Source organism: Primulina tabacum, chromosome 9 (assembly GCF_025594145.1).
Source record: "Primulina tabacum isolate GXHZ01 chromosome 9, ASM2559414v2, whole genome shotgun sequence".
Taxonomy (NCBI): Eukaryota; Viridiplantae; Streptophyta; class Magnoliopsida; order Lamiales; family Gesneriaceae; genus Primulina; species Primulina tabacum.
In genome coordinates, this window is record NC_134558.1 from 25,186,048 (window position 1) to 25,201,646 (window position 15,599).

General features: G+C 41.8%; 1 protein-coding gene across 1 annotated transcript; it reads right to left on the reverse strand.

Moving 5' to 3' along the window:
• Positions 1 to 1,672: 1,672 nt before the first annotated feature.
• LOC142555026 (protein ANTAGONIST OF LIKE HETEROCHROMATIN PROTEIN 1-like) lies at positions 1,673 to 3,404 on the reverse strand. Its single transcript, XM_075665664.1, has 2 exons — positions 3,323 to 3,404; positions 1,673 to 2,616 (listed from the first exon to the last, which is right to left on the reverse strand). Exons 1-2 carry the CDS (start codon positions 3,402 to 3,404, stop codon positions 1,685 to 1,687), a joined length of 1,014 nt encoding a protein of 337 aa, XP_075521779.1. The 3' UTR covers positions 1,673 to 1,684.
• Between the last annotated feature and the right edge of the window lie 12,195 nt (positions 3,405 to 15,599).

Consider the following 15,599-nt stretch of genomic DNA (forward strand, 5'->3'; position numbering starts at 1 on the left):
TAATCGGTGCCTAAAGAGGGAGAAGCCCAATCGGAATCATCTGAAAAGATTCCATCGAAATCTGAGTCTGGCTCTGAAATAGAAAGGACCGATAATAGCTCTGGTCAGGATACTGAGTCTGAAGAAGATGATGTTACAGCTGATGTTGGCATCGGCGTTGCCAACACCTCCGACAACCCCCTTGATGAAGACTATGATCTCGATTATGCCTTCTCACATGCCTTCTACTCTGAGGTTGCTGTGAGTCAATGGCATCTATATGCCCATCGAGAATTTGTGGAAGAAAGGAACGTGGATGCTAAGCTATATGAACGATAGAATTTAATCTCGTTCCTCAAAGATCGACAACTAGTCGTCACTGTGAGCGCAGTTCTGCCTTATCCAAAAAGACCAGTGAGAAAGTTCTACTGCAATCTCACTAATGCCGTCAGTGATGAAACTTCAGTGCGCTTTGGCCGCGTATTCCTGAGTGATGCCATTTATCAATTCTCTCCAGCTATTATCAATGACACCTACGGTACTCCAAGCATCACTGAGGACAACCCCCATGTTGACATTGATGAAGTCACTACTGTCCTGACTGGGGGTGTCATCACAAAGTACCATGTCCGCCCACATCGCTTGGTAGCTGCTAGCTTAACGTCTTTCTATTCAGTCCTACACAAGACGGCCATCCGAAATTGGACACCCTCCTCCAACACCATGGTGGTCACCAGGCCGCAGGCCTTTGTTTTATTTGATATTGGTACAGGTCGGGCATTCGAATTTGGGAAACTGGTGTTTAAGACGGTCCTTCAATTTGCTGAAGGAAGACTCAAGTCTACCCGACTCCCATTTCTTTCTCTTATTTATGGCCTCCTGGAGACTCAGGGCTTTGCAAGGAGGAAGATGAACAACTGATCAAACTAGGGTAATCACTGAAGATTGCCCCTGCATTTTTCAAAGGAAATCGGGTCGTGGATCTCCCTTGGTCTGCTGCAGGAAATGTCCCGGAGGTTGATGTCACTGCCCCTTCATCTGCTACTGGTGTTGCCCCGAGTGTTGGATTCAAGCACAAATAGACTTTGGCCTTCAACAAATCAAACAAACCAGGAACATTATTGCTTATTATGAAAATCAAATGCTGATTATCGACTTCTTCTTGAGGTTGGCATGCATTCTGGCAAAAAAAGGGGAGCTACTGAGCCAAAAAGTGATGATGATACTGCTATTGCTGATACTAGTGCTGAAACTGCTAATGATGCAGACTGACTTCTTGATATCGTTGTTTTTCCTTTTTATAATAATTTGTGTTTACCCAGTTTCCGTGCTTTCATGTTTTCTAAATGCTTGTGATGAATGATGTATCTTCTGTTTTCCTTGTCTCTAACTGACTTATTATCCGGTGTTATGAGTCATTGTTGGCAACACTGCCTACAACACTGTTGAACTTACATATCAAATTCAAGGGGAGCTACGAACTGGTCAATCATCATTTTTTGAAATTTTTGTCCAGAAATGCAAAAAAGAGAGAGATTGAAAGGAATCGTGTATTCCAAAGTCAATTAATATTTTATTTTTGCATTTCTATACTAATTTGTTTATTTGATTCCTTAGATATAAATAATCCTATTTATGGGATTTATTCAACATAAATTAGGAACTTATCTATAAGATATATTATACCTTTGGGTAAAGTTTGATTCTAATAAAAACACTTGTTATTCAATCTGTCTCCACAATCAATTATGATATTATGAAGTAAAGAACAGACCAAGATAATACTAGGTAATTTCCTCTTATCCGGTCTCCACATAACCTTGTTAAGGATTCGCCAACCACCCTTCAGCTGCGAAAATGCCTTGACAGCAGCAGATCTTGCAGTTTCAAGAGACGTGTTGAACTCAGATCCAGACCCCGAGTGTTCATCATCTTTATACGGCGTTACAAGCCAAGGAAGTAGAGGGTAACTCGCTCCACCAACTACATATTCTCTAACCTCCTCTCCATCAGATAATACTTTCACATTTCCGTTCAAACGTGCGCCACTTTCGCAAAGTTTGTAAAATCCAGAACACTTCAACAATCTAGAAACCGGCATGCCCCCAGGCCACCCCGTTACAATGTCCAAAAACCGCATCTCAGAATCAACAACACCTTGCACAAACATACTGTAATTGTTCTCTTGATCGCACCAATCGTCTGAAGTTTGAACAGCTGGGAGGGTCATCACTATGTGAGTAGCATCTATTGCACCACAACAATTAGGCAACCCAGAAGATGATTCAAAACCGGATTTTATTCTCTCCATTTTACTCGTGTCAGGCCATCTGAGATGGTGGCGGGCACGATCTTCCATGGCCTCTATAAATCTCCACGTAACTTGAGAAACAGTTGACTGGCCAACTCCAAAAGAAGCTCCAACGGAGACTTGAGATTCACCAGAAGCCAATCTTCGCAATGCGATAGCAGCTTGCTTCTCGACACTTAGGAGTCTTCCCTCGATGTTGATGAGGCCAGAAGGAGGTCTGGAGATAAGATCTTCTCTAACCAATGTGCATATGTACTCGAAAGTTTTCTTGGATAACCGGAAGAAATGCTTGAAAAGTTCCTCCTCATCATGAGACACATTTGGACCTAAAGATAATTCTTATCCACGTAAAATAAAAGATTATTTCATATTAAAATCTCAAATACAAAATTACATGATAGAAAATGCATTGAATACAATAAAGGCAAACACAACTGACAATAAGTTCTAAATTAGGCGATTACGCTATATTGACTATTGATGGCTTAAAAGTCTTCTTAAAAAAAAAAAAACTGAGTAAATTTTCTTTTTCGGCAATCAGATAGCATCTAATTTGAAGGGGCATACAGGAACAGAGAAATACGAATGTACAATGAGTAAAAGAATCATCGACCGATTAAAGTTCGAATAAAGCTCAAATTATTGCGAGTTTAAAGATAAATTCTAACACACACAATGCATCCCAAAAAATTCGAAATGAAAGCTCATCTCGAAAGGAAAAGTAGGATGTTTGCTTCAGATTCTTTATCAATAATTCCCCGCAGTAACAAATTAACAAAAATGTGCATAGATTACTATTCAGCATATGTAATTACTGAATCAAGGCAGAGAAAATCAAGAACCCACATCAAAATTGGAATTACCGAGCTTGCTAAACGAGGTTCCCAAAAATGTAATCTTTCAGATCCAAGAAAGGATTACTACAGATTATAAGAAACGGTACCCACGAGACTGACTTGAAATTTACAGCTGTATTTCTATCAAACAAAACCTGAAGGATAGGACGAAAATGGAGAAGAAACTGAAAGGTACCTTGGGAGGAAGAGTTCTTCTTCAAGAAAACATCCCACCACTCAGAATCAATGGCTTTATTGTCGACTGGAACTGAGCTCATCGGTAACTGGCGACAGGACTTAGTAATGCTCTCATAACCGGTAACTGACGACCGGATCGATAACTGGCGACCGGATTTAATCATGGTAGTAAAGTGACCACAAGCCATATCACATAAATCTCAAAATTTGTATTTTTGCACGTAATATAATTACATAACTAAATTAAATATCCTGTAACAATTTTACTGAATGGATTGGATCGCTCCCAGGCTCGCTGCAACCTAAATATGCCATGAAAAATATGCAATAGTTTTATGGGACCAAACTATGCAATAACCTTCAAAAATGTGACAATTACGCCTACCGACTTTGTATTTAATCACGTCTCCGAGCCAACCCGAACCAACACTGAATCATCATGTAGTCATGATTAAAATACGCGTAATATGATAAAATAATGCTCCTAAAATGGTGAGGGCCGAAATCTAGGTGAATGGAGGCCAAAACATGAAACGCTCTTTCGAGAGTCAATCTGGCACATCGCACCATAAATTCTCGTACGACCTCAAAAATGATCCGAATGACGAACGGTCAAAAACATGACCTTTCCAACTCAATAAGGCACTGTCCAGTCCAAGGCCATGGGCTAAAAGCCAACCAAGAACTCGAACAAGCCACTGAACCGTCACAGCAAGTTGCTGTCCACAAAATACAGCAACTGTGCTTAGGTTTCTTGCGTCGTTTTCGAGACTATAGGCCATTGGGGCTTGAACCACCGACCAGAGACTCTTACCAACATCCCAAGGAATGATTTGAACCATGGCTAAGGGCCCTAGGCCAGCCACAATTCGCATCACACCAACAACAATCGAAAAGTTCCTACCCGAGAACACATTCTGCACGTCGGGCTCTTGTTCTTATTTTGCTATCATGGACCGTTCCAGTGGTCATTTGATTGACCATGACACGATCTAGGCATCTAGGGGCATGGTATGAACCGTGTCTAAGGGCCATAGGCCAACCAAGATCCACACCATTCCACCAATTCGAAACACACATGCTGGAAAAAGGGGAGGGCCGAAAGGATGCTGTGCTGTTCTTGAGTTTTAATTTAAAAACCAATTCACCATGGACCAAACCACCAAAAGGGTGACTTAGTCACGTCTTAGACATGCTAGGGAAGTGATTTAACCATGGATATAGGCCTTGGGGCAGCCATGATCAGTTTCATTTCCCTTTTTGACAGCAACTGAATTTTCGAAACACATTTCTGCACCTATGGGGAGGTTGCTGTCATTTCGACTTCCAGCAAGCGTGGGGGCTGAACTAATGGATCAACATGGTCCTAAACCCTTCTAGTACATGTCTAGGAGTCGCCTTGGGAGCTTGGAGTCGAACCATAACCTGTAGCAACTGAAACAGCAGCAAACGTGAGAGCACAAGGGAGAAATCCGAAAATCTGCATCATGGTTTCAAAATGTTTTGTCATGTATTTCGGTTGTCCCTTTCAAATCTATGTACATGTGATGTTTTGAAATGATAATATGACTTGATTGAAGAGCAATTAAATATATATACATGCCTTGGTTTCGTTTCGAAAGAAAACGAAAGAATGAATCGATTCGGCGCGGAGGAGTGGAGCGCTTTGCTACCTAGCTTGCTACTGAATTTTTCCTCTTGTGTCTAGCTATGCAACCCACGGTTTTCTACTCTGAAATGGCTCTGATTTTTGAGATTAGGGAGATGGGGAAATGGTTAGGGGAGTGAGGGAGATGGGTGCAAAAATATAAGGGACAAATCAAGACCAAGTCTCCCTCATTTTGAAATTTGAATTTTTTGTTGCTATCAAATATTGGTTGGAGGGATTAAGGATGAGGTGTGGCCGATTCTACCATGCACAACAAGGCTAGGATAAGGTTGATTATTAATTAAATGGTGCTCCAAAAATCAAAGAATTATCCTACTAATTAAATACAAAAAAAGGGTCAAAGGTGATGTGTTGGCAAGGAATGTTCTAGCAACTAAGGGTGGCCGAATTTTACCATTTAAATGGAGGGAAAAATGTTGCTTATTTACTAAATTTATAACCCTTAAAAGCCTCACTAATCCCTTAAATAATTTAGTGAATTAATCCCTTAATTAAAGGAACTTATATGGACTTATTTCCTACTCACCTCAAGTAATTAAATTAAATCATCAAACCTCCTTATTAACTTAAATGAACTTACTTGCTAGCTAAAAATAAATCCTGGAAATGTTTTCTGAATCTTAAATTCTATCTCAAAACTCCAACTCCCGTCCGGCCTCACTGAAATAACTGAAATGATAAAAATTAAACTACTGCATGAAATAATTAAATTTAAATACTCATGCAATAAAATCATTTTAATTTAAAATACTAGAATTATGCATGACTTATACGTAATCTAAGTTACGGGTTCTACAATCCTCCCCCCCTTAAAAGAAATTTCGTCCTCGAAATTAAAACTCACCGAATAACTCGGGGTAACGATCTCTCATCTCCGGCTCAGACTCCCATGTAGCTTCCTTTTCTGAATGATTGAGCCATTTGACTTTGACTCGCCTAACCAGCTTGTTCCGAAGCTTCTTCTCCTGCCTGTCTAGGATCTGCACTGGCCTCTCCTCATAAGATAGGTTCGGAGTAAGCTGCAACGGCTCGAAGTTCAAGACATGCGAAGGATTCGCCATATACTTCCTCAGCATAGAGACGTGAAAGACATTGTGTACTCCGGCCAGATTCGGCGGAAGAGCCACACGATAAGCTAGCGTCCCAACTCTGTCAAGGATCTCAAATGGTCTAATAAATCTCGGACCGAGCTTCCATTTTTTCCCGAATCGCATGACACCCTTCATAGGTGCCACTTTCACAAAAACATGGTCCAGCGAACTCTAAATCTCTCCTCCTCTGATCTGCATAACTCTTCTGTCAACTCTGAGCAGTCCTCATTCTATCACGGATCCGGGCTACTACGTCGACAGTCTGCTGAATAATCTCTGGACCCAACTCTGCTCTCTCTCCTACTTCATCCCAGTGAACAGGAGATCTGCACTTGCGACCATACAAAGCTTCATACGGAGCCATTCCTATCGACGACTGAAAGCTGTTGTTATAGGTGAACTCTACCAATGGTAAGTTCGACTCCCAACTCCCAGAGAAATGAATGACGCAAGCACGGAGAAGATCCTTCAAAATCTGAATGACTCGCTCTGACTGCCCATCTGTCTGCGGATGGAAAGCTGTGCTAAACAGCAACTTCGTCCCCATAGTTGAATGCAAGCTCTTCCAAAACGCGGAAGTGAATCTGGGATCTCTGTCAGATACGATAGAAACTGGAATACCATGGAGTCGGACTATCTCCCGAATATACAACTCCGCATACTGAACCATGGTGAAAGTCGTCTTAATAGGCAAGAAGTGCGCTGATTTGGTAAGACGATCTACAATCACCCAGATGGCATTCGATCCTCTGGCTGACCTCGGTAATCCGGTCACAAAGTCCATGGTAACATTCTCCCACTTCCACTCGGGAATAGGAAGAGGCTTGAGCAACCCTGCTGGTCTCTGATGCTCGGCCTTCACTAACTGACAGGTCAGACACTCGGATACAAATCGTCTGATGTCCTTCTTCATACCAGGCCACCAATACAATAGCTGCAGATCTTTGTACATCTTCGTACTCCCTGGATGAATAGAGTATGGCGACATATGGGCTTCTGATAGAATATCTGATCGGACAGAATCACTGCTAGGAACCCATATCCTGACTCGGTACCTCACAATACCATCGCTGACTGAATACAAGACACTGCCCTTGGCCTCATCTCTCTGCTTCCACTTGGCCAACTGCTCATCTGATGACTGACCACTGCGAATACGGTCCAAAAGGGAAGACTGAATGGTCAAGGTAGAAAGACGGGGAACTCTACCTTGAGGATAAGTCTCGAGATCAAACCTCTGCATCTCAAACTGAAGAGGTCTCAAAACTGTCAAATGGGCCATCGCTGCAACTTTCCTGCTCAGTGCATCCGCAACTACATTAGCCTTACCCGGGTGGTAGCTAATGTCACAATCATAATCCTTCACCAGCTCCAACCAACGCCTCTGACGCATGTTCAGTTCCTTCTGCGTAAAGAAATACTTGAGGCTCTTGTGGTCGGTAAAGATCTGGCACTTCTCTCCATATAGATAGTGCCTCCAAATCTTCAGTGCAAAAACTACGACGGCCAACTCTAGATCATGGGTAGGGTAGTTCTTCTCATGAGTCTTCAACTGTCTAGAAGCATAAGCTATTACCTTCCCATGCTGCACCAATACGGTGCCAAGACCGAGCTTCGAAGCATCGGTATACAGTACAAACTCACCGGACCCTGACGGCACGGCCAAAACTGTTGCTGAGATAAGAGCTTGTTTCAAAGTATCGAAACTCTTCTGACACTCCTCGCTCCAAACAAATTTCACATTCTTCTTGGTCAATGCTGTGAGTGGAACTGCAATCGAGGAGAATCCCTTGATGAACTTCCGATAATATCCTGCTAAGCCAAGAAAACTGCGGATCTCTGATGCATTCTGCGGTACAACCCAATCTCTAACTGCTGCAACTTTCGCTGGGTCTACCTCAATGCCACTCCTGGAAACAATGTGGCCTAAGAACGCTACCTTCTCTAACCAGAATTCGCTTTACTGAACTTTGCAAATAATTTGTGCTTCTGCAATGTCTGCAACACTGTGGTCAGATGCCTGTTGTGATCCTGATTCTTGGAGTAGACGAGAATGTCGTCTATGAACACTATCACAAACTGATCGAGGTACTGCTGAAATACGCGATTCATGAGATCCATGAAGATCGCTGGCGCATTCGTCAAACCGAACGACATCACAAGGAACTCGTAGTGGCCATAACGAGTCCTGAAAGCTGTCTTTGAAACATCAGCATCTCTCACCCTCAACTGATGATAACCGGAACGCAGATCTATCTTGGAGAAAATCGAAGCTCCCTGCAACTGGTCAAACAGATCCTCAATCCTCGGAAGTGGATATTTATTCTTCACTGTAACCATGTTCAACTCCCGATAGTCAATACAAAGTCTCATAGAGACATCTTTCTTCTTAACAAACAAGACTGGCGCGCCCCAAGGTGAGAAACTAGGGTGAATGAACTCCTTGTCAAGAAGTTCCTGAATCTGCTTCTTAAGCTCTGCCATCTCTGTCGGTGCAAGTCGGTACGGTGCTTTGGAGATCGGAACCGTACCTGGCATAAGCTCGATAGAAAACTCCACCTCCCTCTCAGGTGGCATACTAGAGACGTCCTCAGGAAAAACGTCTAAGAAGTCTCCAACAATCGGAACATCTGAGGCTGACTGACTGGGCGCCTCGGGGACAGATACAAAGGTCGCTAGAAACTCCCGACACCCTCTATGCATGAGCTTCCTAGCTTGAACATATGGAATAATGCGCGGTAAAGGAAAGTACCTGTCTGGCTCAAATAAGAACTGCGTCATTCCAGGTGGTCGGACTAAAACAGATCTCCGCTGGAAGTCAATCAAAACTCTGTTCCGCAGTAGCCAATCCATCCCTAGAATAATGTCAAACTCTGTCATCGGCAGTACGATAAGATCCGCATAAACAAGGTTGCCATGGAGCTCAAGATCTATGTCTCATATCACATTGGTGGCTGCCATCTCCTCGGCAGACGGCAGTACTATGGAATAGGCTATATCTAGCCCAATGGTCTTAACTTTGAGGAAATTAGCAAAGACCTCTGAAATGAATGAGTGAGTAGCCCCTGAATCTATCAAGGCCTTGGTAGCTGAGCCAGCTATGAAAATTCTCCCCGAAAGTTCGGAACACTAAGCGGAACCCAATAATCACAAGAGCTAAGCTTATAGACATGCAAAGGTCACAGTTCTTCTAACTAAATCCCGGAAATAAATACTGAGTAGAGCATGAAATCCTATCGCAAAAACTAAGTTCAAAATCTAAATCCCGTTTCCCAAAACATTAAATCTCAAATGTAAACTTAAAGCTGCAAAGTACCTGCCATCAACATAGTATCGGGGTTCGTCTCCGTCGCATGGAGAGCAAACACTCTGCCCTGGGTAGGCAGGTTCTTCTGAGGGCAATACGGCAGCGTGTGGCCTGCGCTACCACACTTGTAACACTTCTCTGAGCCAAACATACATACTCCGGCATGGCGGCGTGAGCATTTAGGGCAAGCCGGATGCTCAAAGGTCCTCGGAACGACACGTCCCTGCTGCTGCTGAGGTCCTCCTCTGTTTCTGGGCGGGCCGTGATACGGCCTCTTGTTCTGATACTGATGCTGCTAAGGAGGAGGGCGGTGTGGTACCTGGATTGGGCGCTTGCCCTGACGGTCTCTCTCGATGTCCCGCTGATCCTGCTCTGCGGCTAAGGCTTTGGAGACAGCGACCTCATAAGAAGTAGGGTTAGACATCCTAACATCACGGCGCAAGATCGGCCATAGACCCACCAAGAAATGCATAAACTTAGCTCTGGCATCATTCGCGATCAGGGGCACAAAATGGCAACCCCTCTCAAACTTACGGATGAACTCCGTAACAGTCGAATCTCCCTGTCTCAGGCTCATGAACTCAGTGGTCAACCTGGTGCGCACCTCCTCCGTAAAATATTTGGAATAGAATACCTCCGTGAAGCGTGTCCAAGACAGCGTAGCCAAGTTAAGGGCTACTGAAGCTCCTTCCCACCATAAGCGGGCATCTCCTCCGAATAGATAAGAGGCACAACGAACTCGATCTGAATCTCCAAGCTCCATAAACTCGAAGATAACCTCGAGGGACTTGATCCAGCCCTCGGCAATCATTGGGTCCGACGTCCCTGAAAACTCCTTCGGACGCATCTTCATAAATCTCTCGTAAACAGCCTCGGGCCCGGTCGGCCTGGTCGCCACCGCATTGTTCCCCGCAAACTGTGCGAAGAACTGAGTCATCCCAGCCAGCATCTGGGCATTCATGTCCGGTGGAGGCGGTGGTGGAGGTGGTAGGTCTCTCTCTTGTCTCTGCTCCTTCCTGTCCTCTCGGCGAGGCTCCTCATCTCTATTGCGCTCGAGGATACGCCTAGGGGGCATACTGTTCCATACATAACCCATACGTAACTAACATGCATAATTCCATCATTAATTTAAATTTAAATACTGACCAATAAAATCTGGGCGAAAAAAAATATCTCATGAAATCATGCTGTTGAAAATATTTCATGCTTTAAATGAAATGCGTAAATGTAAAACTCACAGACCGAAGACGTGACTTAATGAGCTTCTCGAGATCAGTAGTAGTACAACCCTATACAGAACCATTGCTCTGATACCAGCTGTCGAGGCCTAAAAATCCTTACTTGAAAATTTGCGAAAAATTTAAAATTTTTCTTTTAAATAATTAAAATTGCTTCATTCATAACTGAACTGATAAATAAAGTTTGATGTTCAAAGTGGCAGCGGAAGAAATTAACATTTTCGAAATAACAGAAAAAGATTTTTCTAACGATAATTAAAATGTTTGAGCCATCAAATAATAATAAATGCTGAACTGAGGTCCTCGGGTCCTACTACTGCCGACTCGAGCCTGCTCACTGGTCCCCGCCCTCGGTCCCGACATCATCAGCACCTACAACAATCAAGTCTAGTGATTCTAAAGACTCAACATGCATATATCGTAAATAGCAAGTAAGTAAATAAATAATAAGCTTGCATGCAAGTGAAAATATCATGTCATGAGGCATAACGTAAAAATGTCGTGTCATGATTAATTATAATACGTGCATAACTGAACTGAAAATCATAGTGAAAATGTTTGCTCCTTGGAGCCCTGTACTGAAATAGCCTGTAATAATTTTCTGGTGAGATTAAAGTCTACGCATGTGGTCCCTGAACTGAACTGACCGGTAACTAGCGACCGGGCCTGTAACTGGCGACAGGACTTAGTAATGTACGTCTGATCAGACCACTGCCACAGTACTGGGTGAAACAACTGAACTGACCGGTAACTGGCGACCAGGCCTGTAACTGGTGACAAGACTTAGTAATGCTCTCATAACTGGTAACTGACGACCGGACCGGTAACTGGCGACCGGATTTAATCATGGTAGTAAAGTGACCACAAGCCATATCGCATAAATCTCAAAATTTGTATTTTTGCACGTAATATAATTAAATAACTGAATTAAATATCCTGTAACAATTTTACTGAATGGATTGGATCGCTCCTAGGCTCGCTGCAACCTAAATATGCCATGAAAAATATGCAATAGTTTTATGGGACCAAACTATGTAATAACCTTCAAAAATGTGACAATTACGTCTACCGACTTTGTATTTAATCACGACTCCGAACCAACCCGAACCAACACTGAATCATCATGTAGTCATGATTAAAATACGCCTAAAAAGATAAAATAATGCTCCTAAAATGGTGAGGGCCGAAATCTAGGTGAATGGAGGCCAAAACATGAAACGCTCTTTCGAGAGTCAATTTGGCACATCGCACCGTAAATTCTCGTACGACCTCAAAAATGATCCGAATGATGAACGGTCAAAAACATGACCTTTCCAACTCAATGAGGCACTGTCCAGTCCAAGGCCATGGGCTAAAAGCCAACCGAGAACTCGAACAAGCCACTGAACCGTCACAGCAAGTTGCTGTCCACAAAATACAGCAACTGTGCTTAGGTTTCTGGCGTCGTTTTCGAGACTACAGGCCATTGGGGCTTGAACCACCGACCAGAGACTCTTACCAACATCTCAAGGAATGATTTGAACCATGGCTAAGGGCCCTAGGCCAGCCACAATTCGCATCACACCAACAACAATAGAAAAGTTCCTACCCGAGAACACATTCTGCACGTCGGGCTCTTGTTCTTATTTTGCTATCATGGACCGTTCCAGTGGTCATTTGATTGACCATGACATGATCTAGACATCTAGGGGCATTGTATGAACCGTGGCTAAGGGCCATAGGCCAAACAAGATCCACACCATTCCACCAATTCGAAACACACATGCTGGAAAAAGGGGAGGGCCGAAAGGATGCTGTGCTGTTTTTGAGTTTTAATTTAAAAACCGATTCACCATGGACCAAGCCACCAAAAGGGCGACTTAGTCACGTCTTAGACATGCTAGGGAAGTGATCTAACCATGGCTATAGGCCTTGGGGCAGCCATGATCAGTTTCATTTCCCTTTTTGACAGCAACTGAATTTTCGAAACACATTTCTGCACCTATGGGGAGGTTGCTGTCATTTCGACTTCCAGCAAGCATGGGAGCTGAACTAATGTATCAACATGGTCCTAAACCCTTCTAGTACATGTATAGGAGTTGCCTTGGGAGCCTGGAGTCAAACCATAACCTGTAGCAACTAAAACAGCAGCAAACGTGAGAGCACAAGGGAGAAATCCGAAAATCTGCATCATGGTTTCAAAATGTTTTGTCATGTATTTCGGTTTTCCATTTCAAATCTATGTACATGTGATGTTTTGAAATGATAATATGACTTGATTGAAGAGCAATTAAATATATATACATGCCTTGGTTTCGTTTTGAAAGAAAATGAAAGAATGAAACGATTCGGCGCGGAGGAGTGGAGCGCTTTGCTACCTAGCTTGCTACTGAATTTTTCCTCTTGTGTCTAGCTATGCAACCCACGGTTTTCTACTCTGAAATGGCTCTTATTTTTGAGATTAGGGAGATGGGGAAATGGTTAGGGGAGTGAGGGGGATGGGTGCAAAAATATAAGGGACAAATCAAGACCAAGTCTCCCTCATTTTGAAATTTGAATTTTTTGTTGCTATCAAATATTGGTTGGAGGGATTAAGGATGAGGTGTGGCCGATTCTACCATGCACAACAAGGCTAGGATAAGGTTGATTATTAATTAAATGGTGCTCCAAAAATCAAAGAATTATCCTACTAATTAAATACAAAGAAAGGGTCAAAGGTGATGTGTTGGCAAGGAATGTTCTAGCAACTAAGGGTGGCCGAATTTTACCATTTAAATGGAGTGAAAAATGTTGCTTATTTACTAAATTTATAACCCTTAAAAGCCTCACTAATCCCTTAAATAATTTAGTGAATTAATCCCTTAATTAAAGGAACTTATATGGACTTATTTCCTACTCACCTCAAGTAATTAAATTAAATCCTCAAACCCCCTTATTAACTTAAATGAACTTACTTGCTAGCTAAAAATAAATCCTGGAATGTTTTCTGAATCTTAAATTCTATCTCAAAACTCCAACTCCCGTCCGGCCTCACTGAAATAACTGAAATGATAAAAATTAAACTACTGCATGAAATAATTAAATTTAAATACTCATGCTATAAAATCATTTTAATTTAAAATACTAGAATTATGCATGGCTTATACGTAGTCTAAGTTACAGGTTCTACACAGACCTTCAAATGACATGAGGCTAATTGGAGATGCAAGCCAACACATAGCTACAACTTTCATGTTTACCACTTTTTCAAATTATGAGGGGAAGAGGCATTTCTGGAGCAATCTTTGGAGAAGCTGTGCGCAGAGCGCGCGCCGGGACAGAAGGTGCCGCGCTAGGGCAGTAATGTTTGATTGCCCCAGCGCGCCTGGATCTGTATTTTTGGTTTTCGGACAGTAAGTTCCACGCTAGGGCGGTAAAACTTGACCGCCCCAGCTCCCAGTACAGTGGAAAGGCGTGTTTTGGGTGATTTAAGGCATAAAATCGAATGAGACTCTCATTTTCCTCATTTTCCTTCTCTTTTTTTCTCTTCTCACGGTTTGGAAGCTAGGATTCCTCATTTCTCCTTCAATCCAACTTCTTCCAAGACATTCATCTTTGATTGAAACCTTAATCTTTGCTTGGAGATTAGAAGTTCTTCTCCTCAAGAGTTTAGGAGCAAGGTAAGAATGCTTATTTCTTGGTTTAGTGATTGAAGGGAAGACATTGGGTTGTTTGGTTTGAGTGTTGAGGTAAGATTATTAATATAATGATTGATGGTATTATTATTGTTATTGTGTTGTAGGAATTTCTCAAGAACTTAGCAAGCACTTGTGTATTGGGTTGTAAGTGGAATCATTTCTTAAATGCATCACATGATCCTATATGTATGTGTTTTGATGATTTTATGATGCTAACTCCTTTCAAATTCCATTCATGATATATATATATATGTAAATATGTATATATGGTAGTGTAATTATATGCATTTTGAATGAAAGGAGTTAAACTTTAAATGATGCCTTTAAGGTGTTCGATAAAATTCCTGAATGAAGTTTTATATGATTGAATGATTGGATTGATAGTGATAGTAGCGGTGTTGCCTCTGGCAATTCTAAATCCGCAATGTAATTGGCCAATTAACGATGAAAACATGTGCTCTCTTATAAGATGCATTTTATGCAGAGGTACATGTCCCTCCTATAATATTAGTTTTTACGAAGAGAGTTAGCAATGTATGAACTATCTTATAAGAACTATCAATTCTTCAGTTAATCAATGAAATGAATATCATCCCTATGTATTGTTGTATTATGATTCTTGACGGATGATATTAATGATGATTCGACGTTTATGAAATGAGAAGTACAATGTTTTCAACAAAATGAAATTGAGGTTGTACATTTTATGTTTTACAATAAAATGATATATATATATCTTGTTAGTATTAATTCCATTTGCTGAGTTTTATACTCATTCCAGTTATGTTCATGTGATGCAGGAACAAGTAAGAAAGACTGATCATCCCTGAGTTGTTGAAGCGAGAGAAGGGTATATGCCAAACTTTGGAGATATTGGTTGGATGCGATTTTGATGTGTTGAACTTTTGGTTATTTTGGTAAACCTTGAAAATCTTGTTTTGGTATTTGAATTAGAAATATATGTAGATGCTATATTACCTGGTATCTGATGTAAATGAAAATCTTTTGCAAGTATTTATGTGTTGCTTGAGACAGGTGGCACGTCCTAATTGCAGGGAGATGCTGCCCAAATTTTTTTAAAAAATAACACTTTTTCTCCAAATTATATTTAAAATCTTCCGCACTGATTATGTGTTTTAGCCAAGAGTGTTACATTTAGTGGTATCAGAGCCGAGATTTTCGGACCAATGATTTGGCATATGACTTCTTCTGCTGTCGACAATTCGGTATGTATGTATCTGCATTATTTGATATAATATGGATGTGTAGCCTCAATAATTACGATATATTATGTATGGAAATGGTTTTAAACTA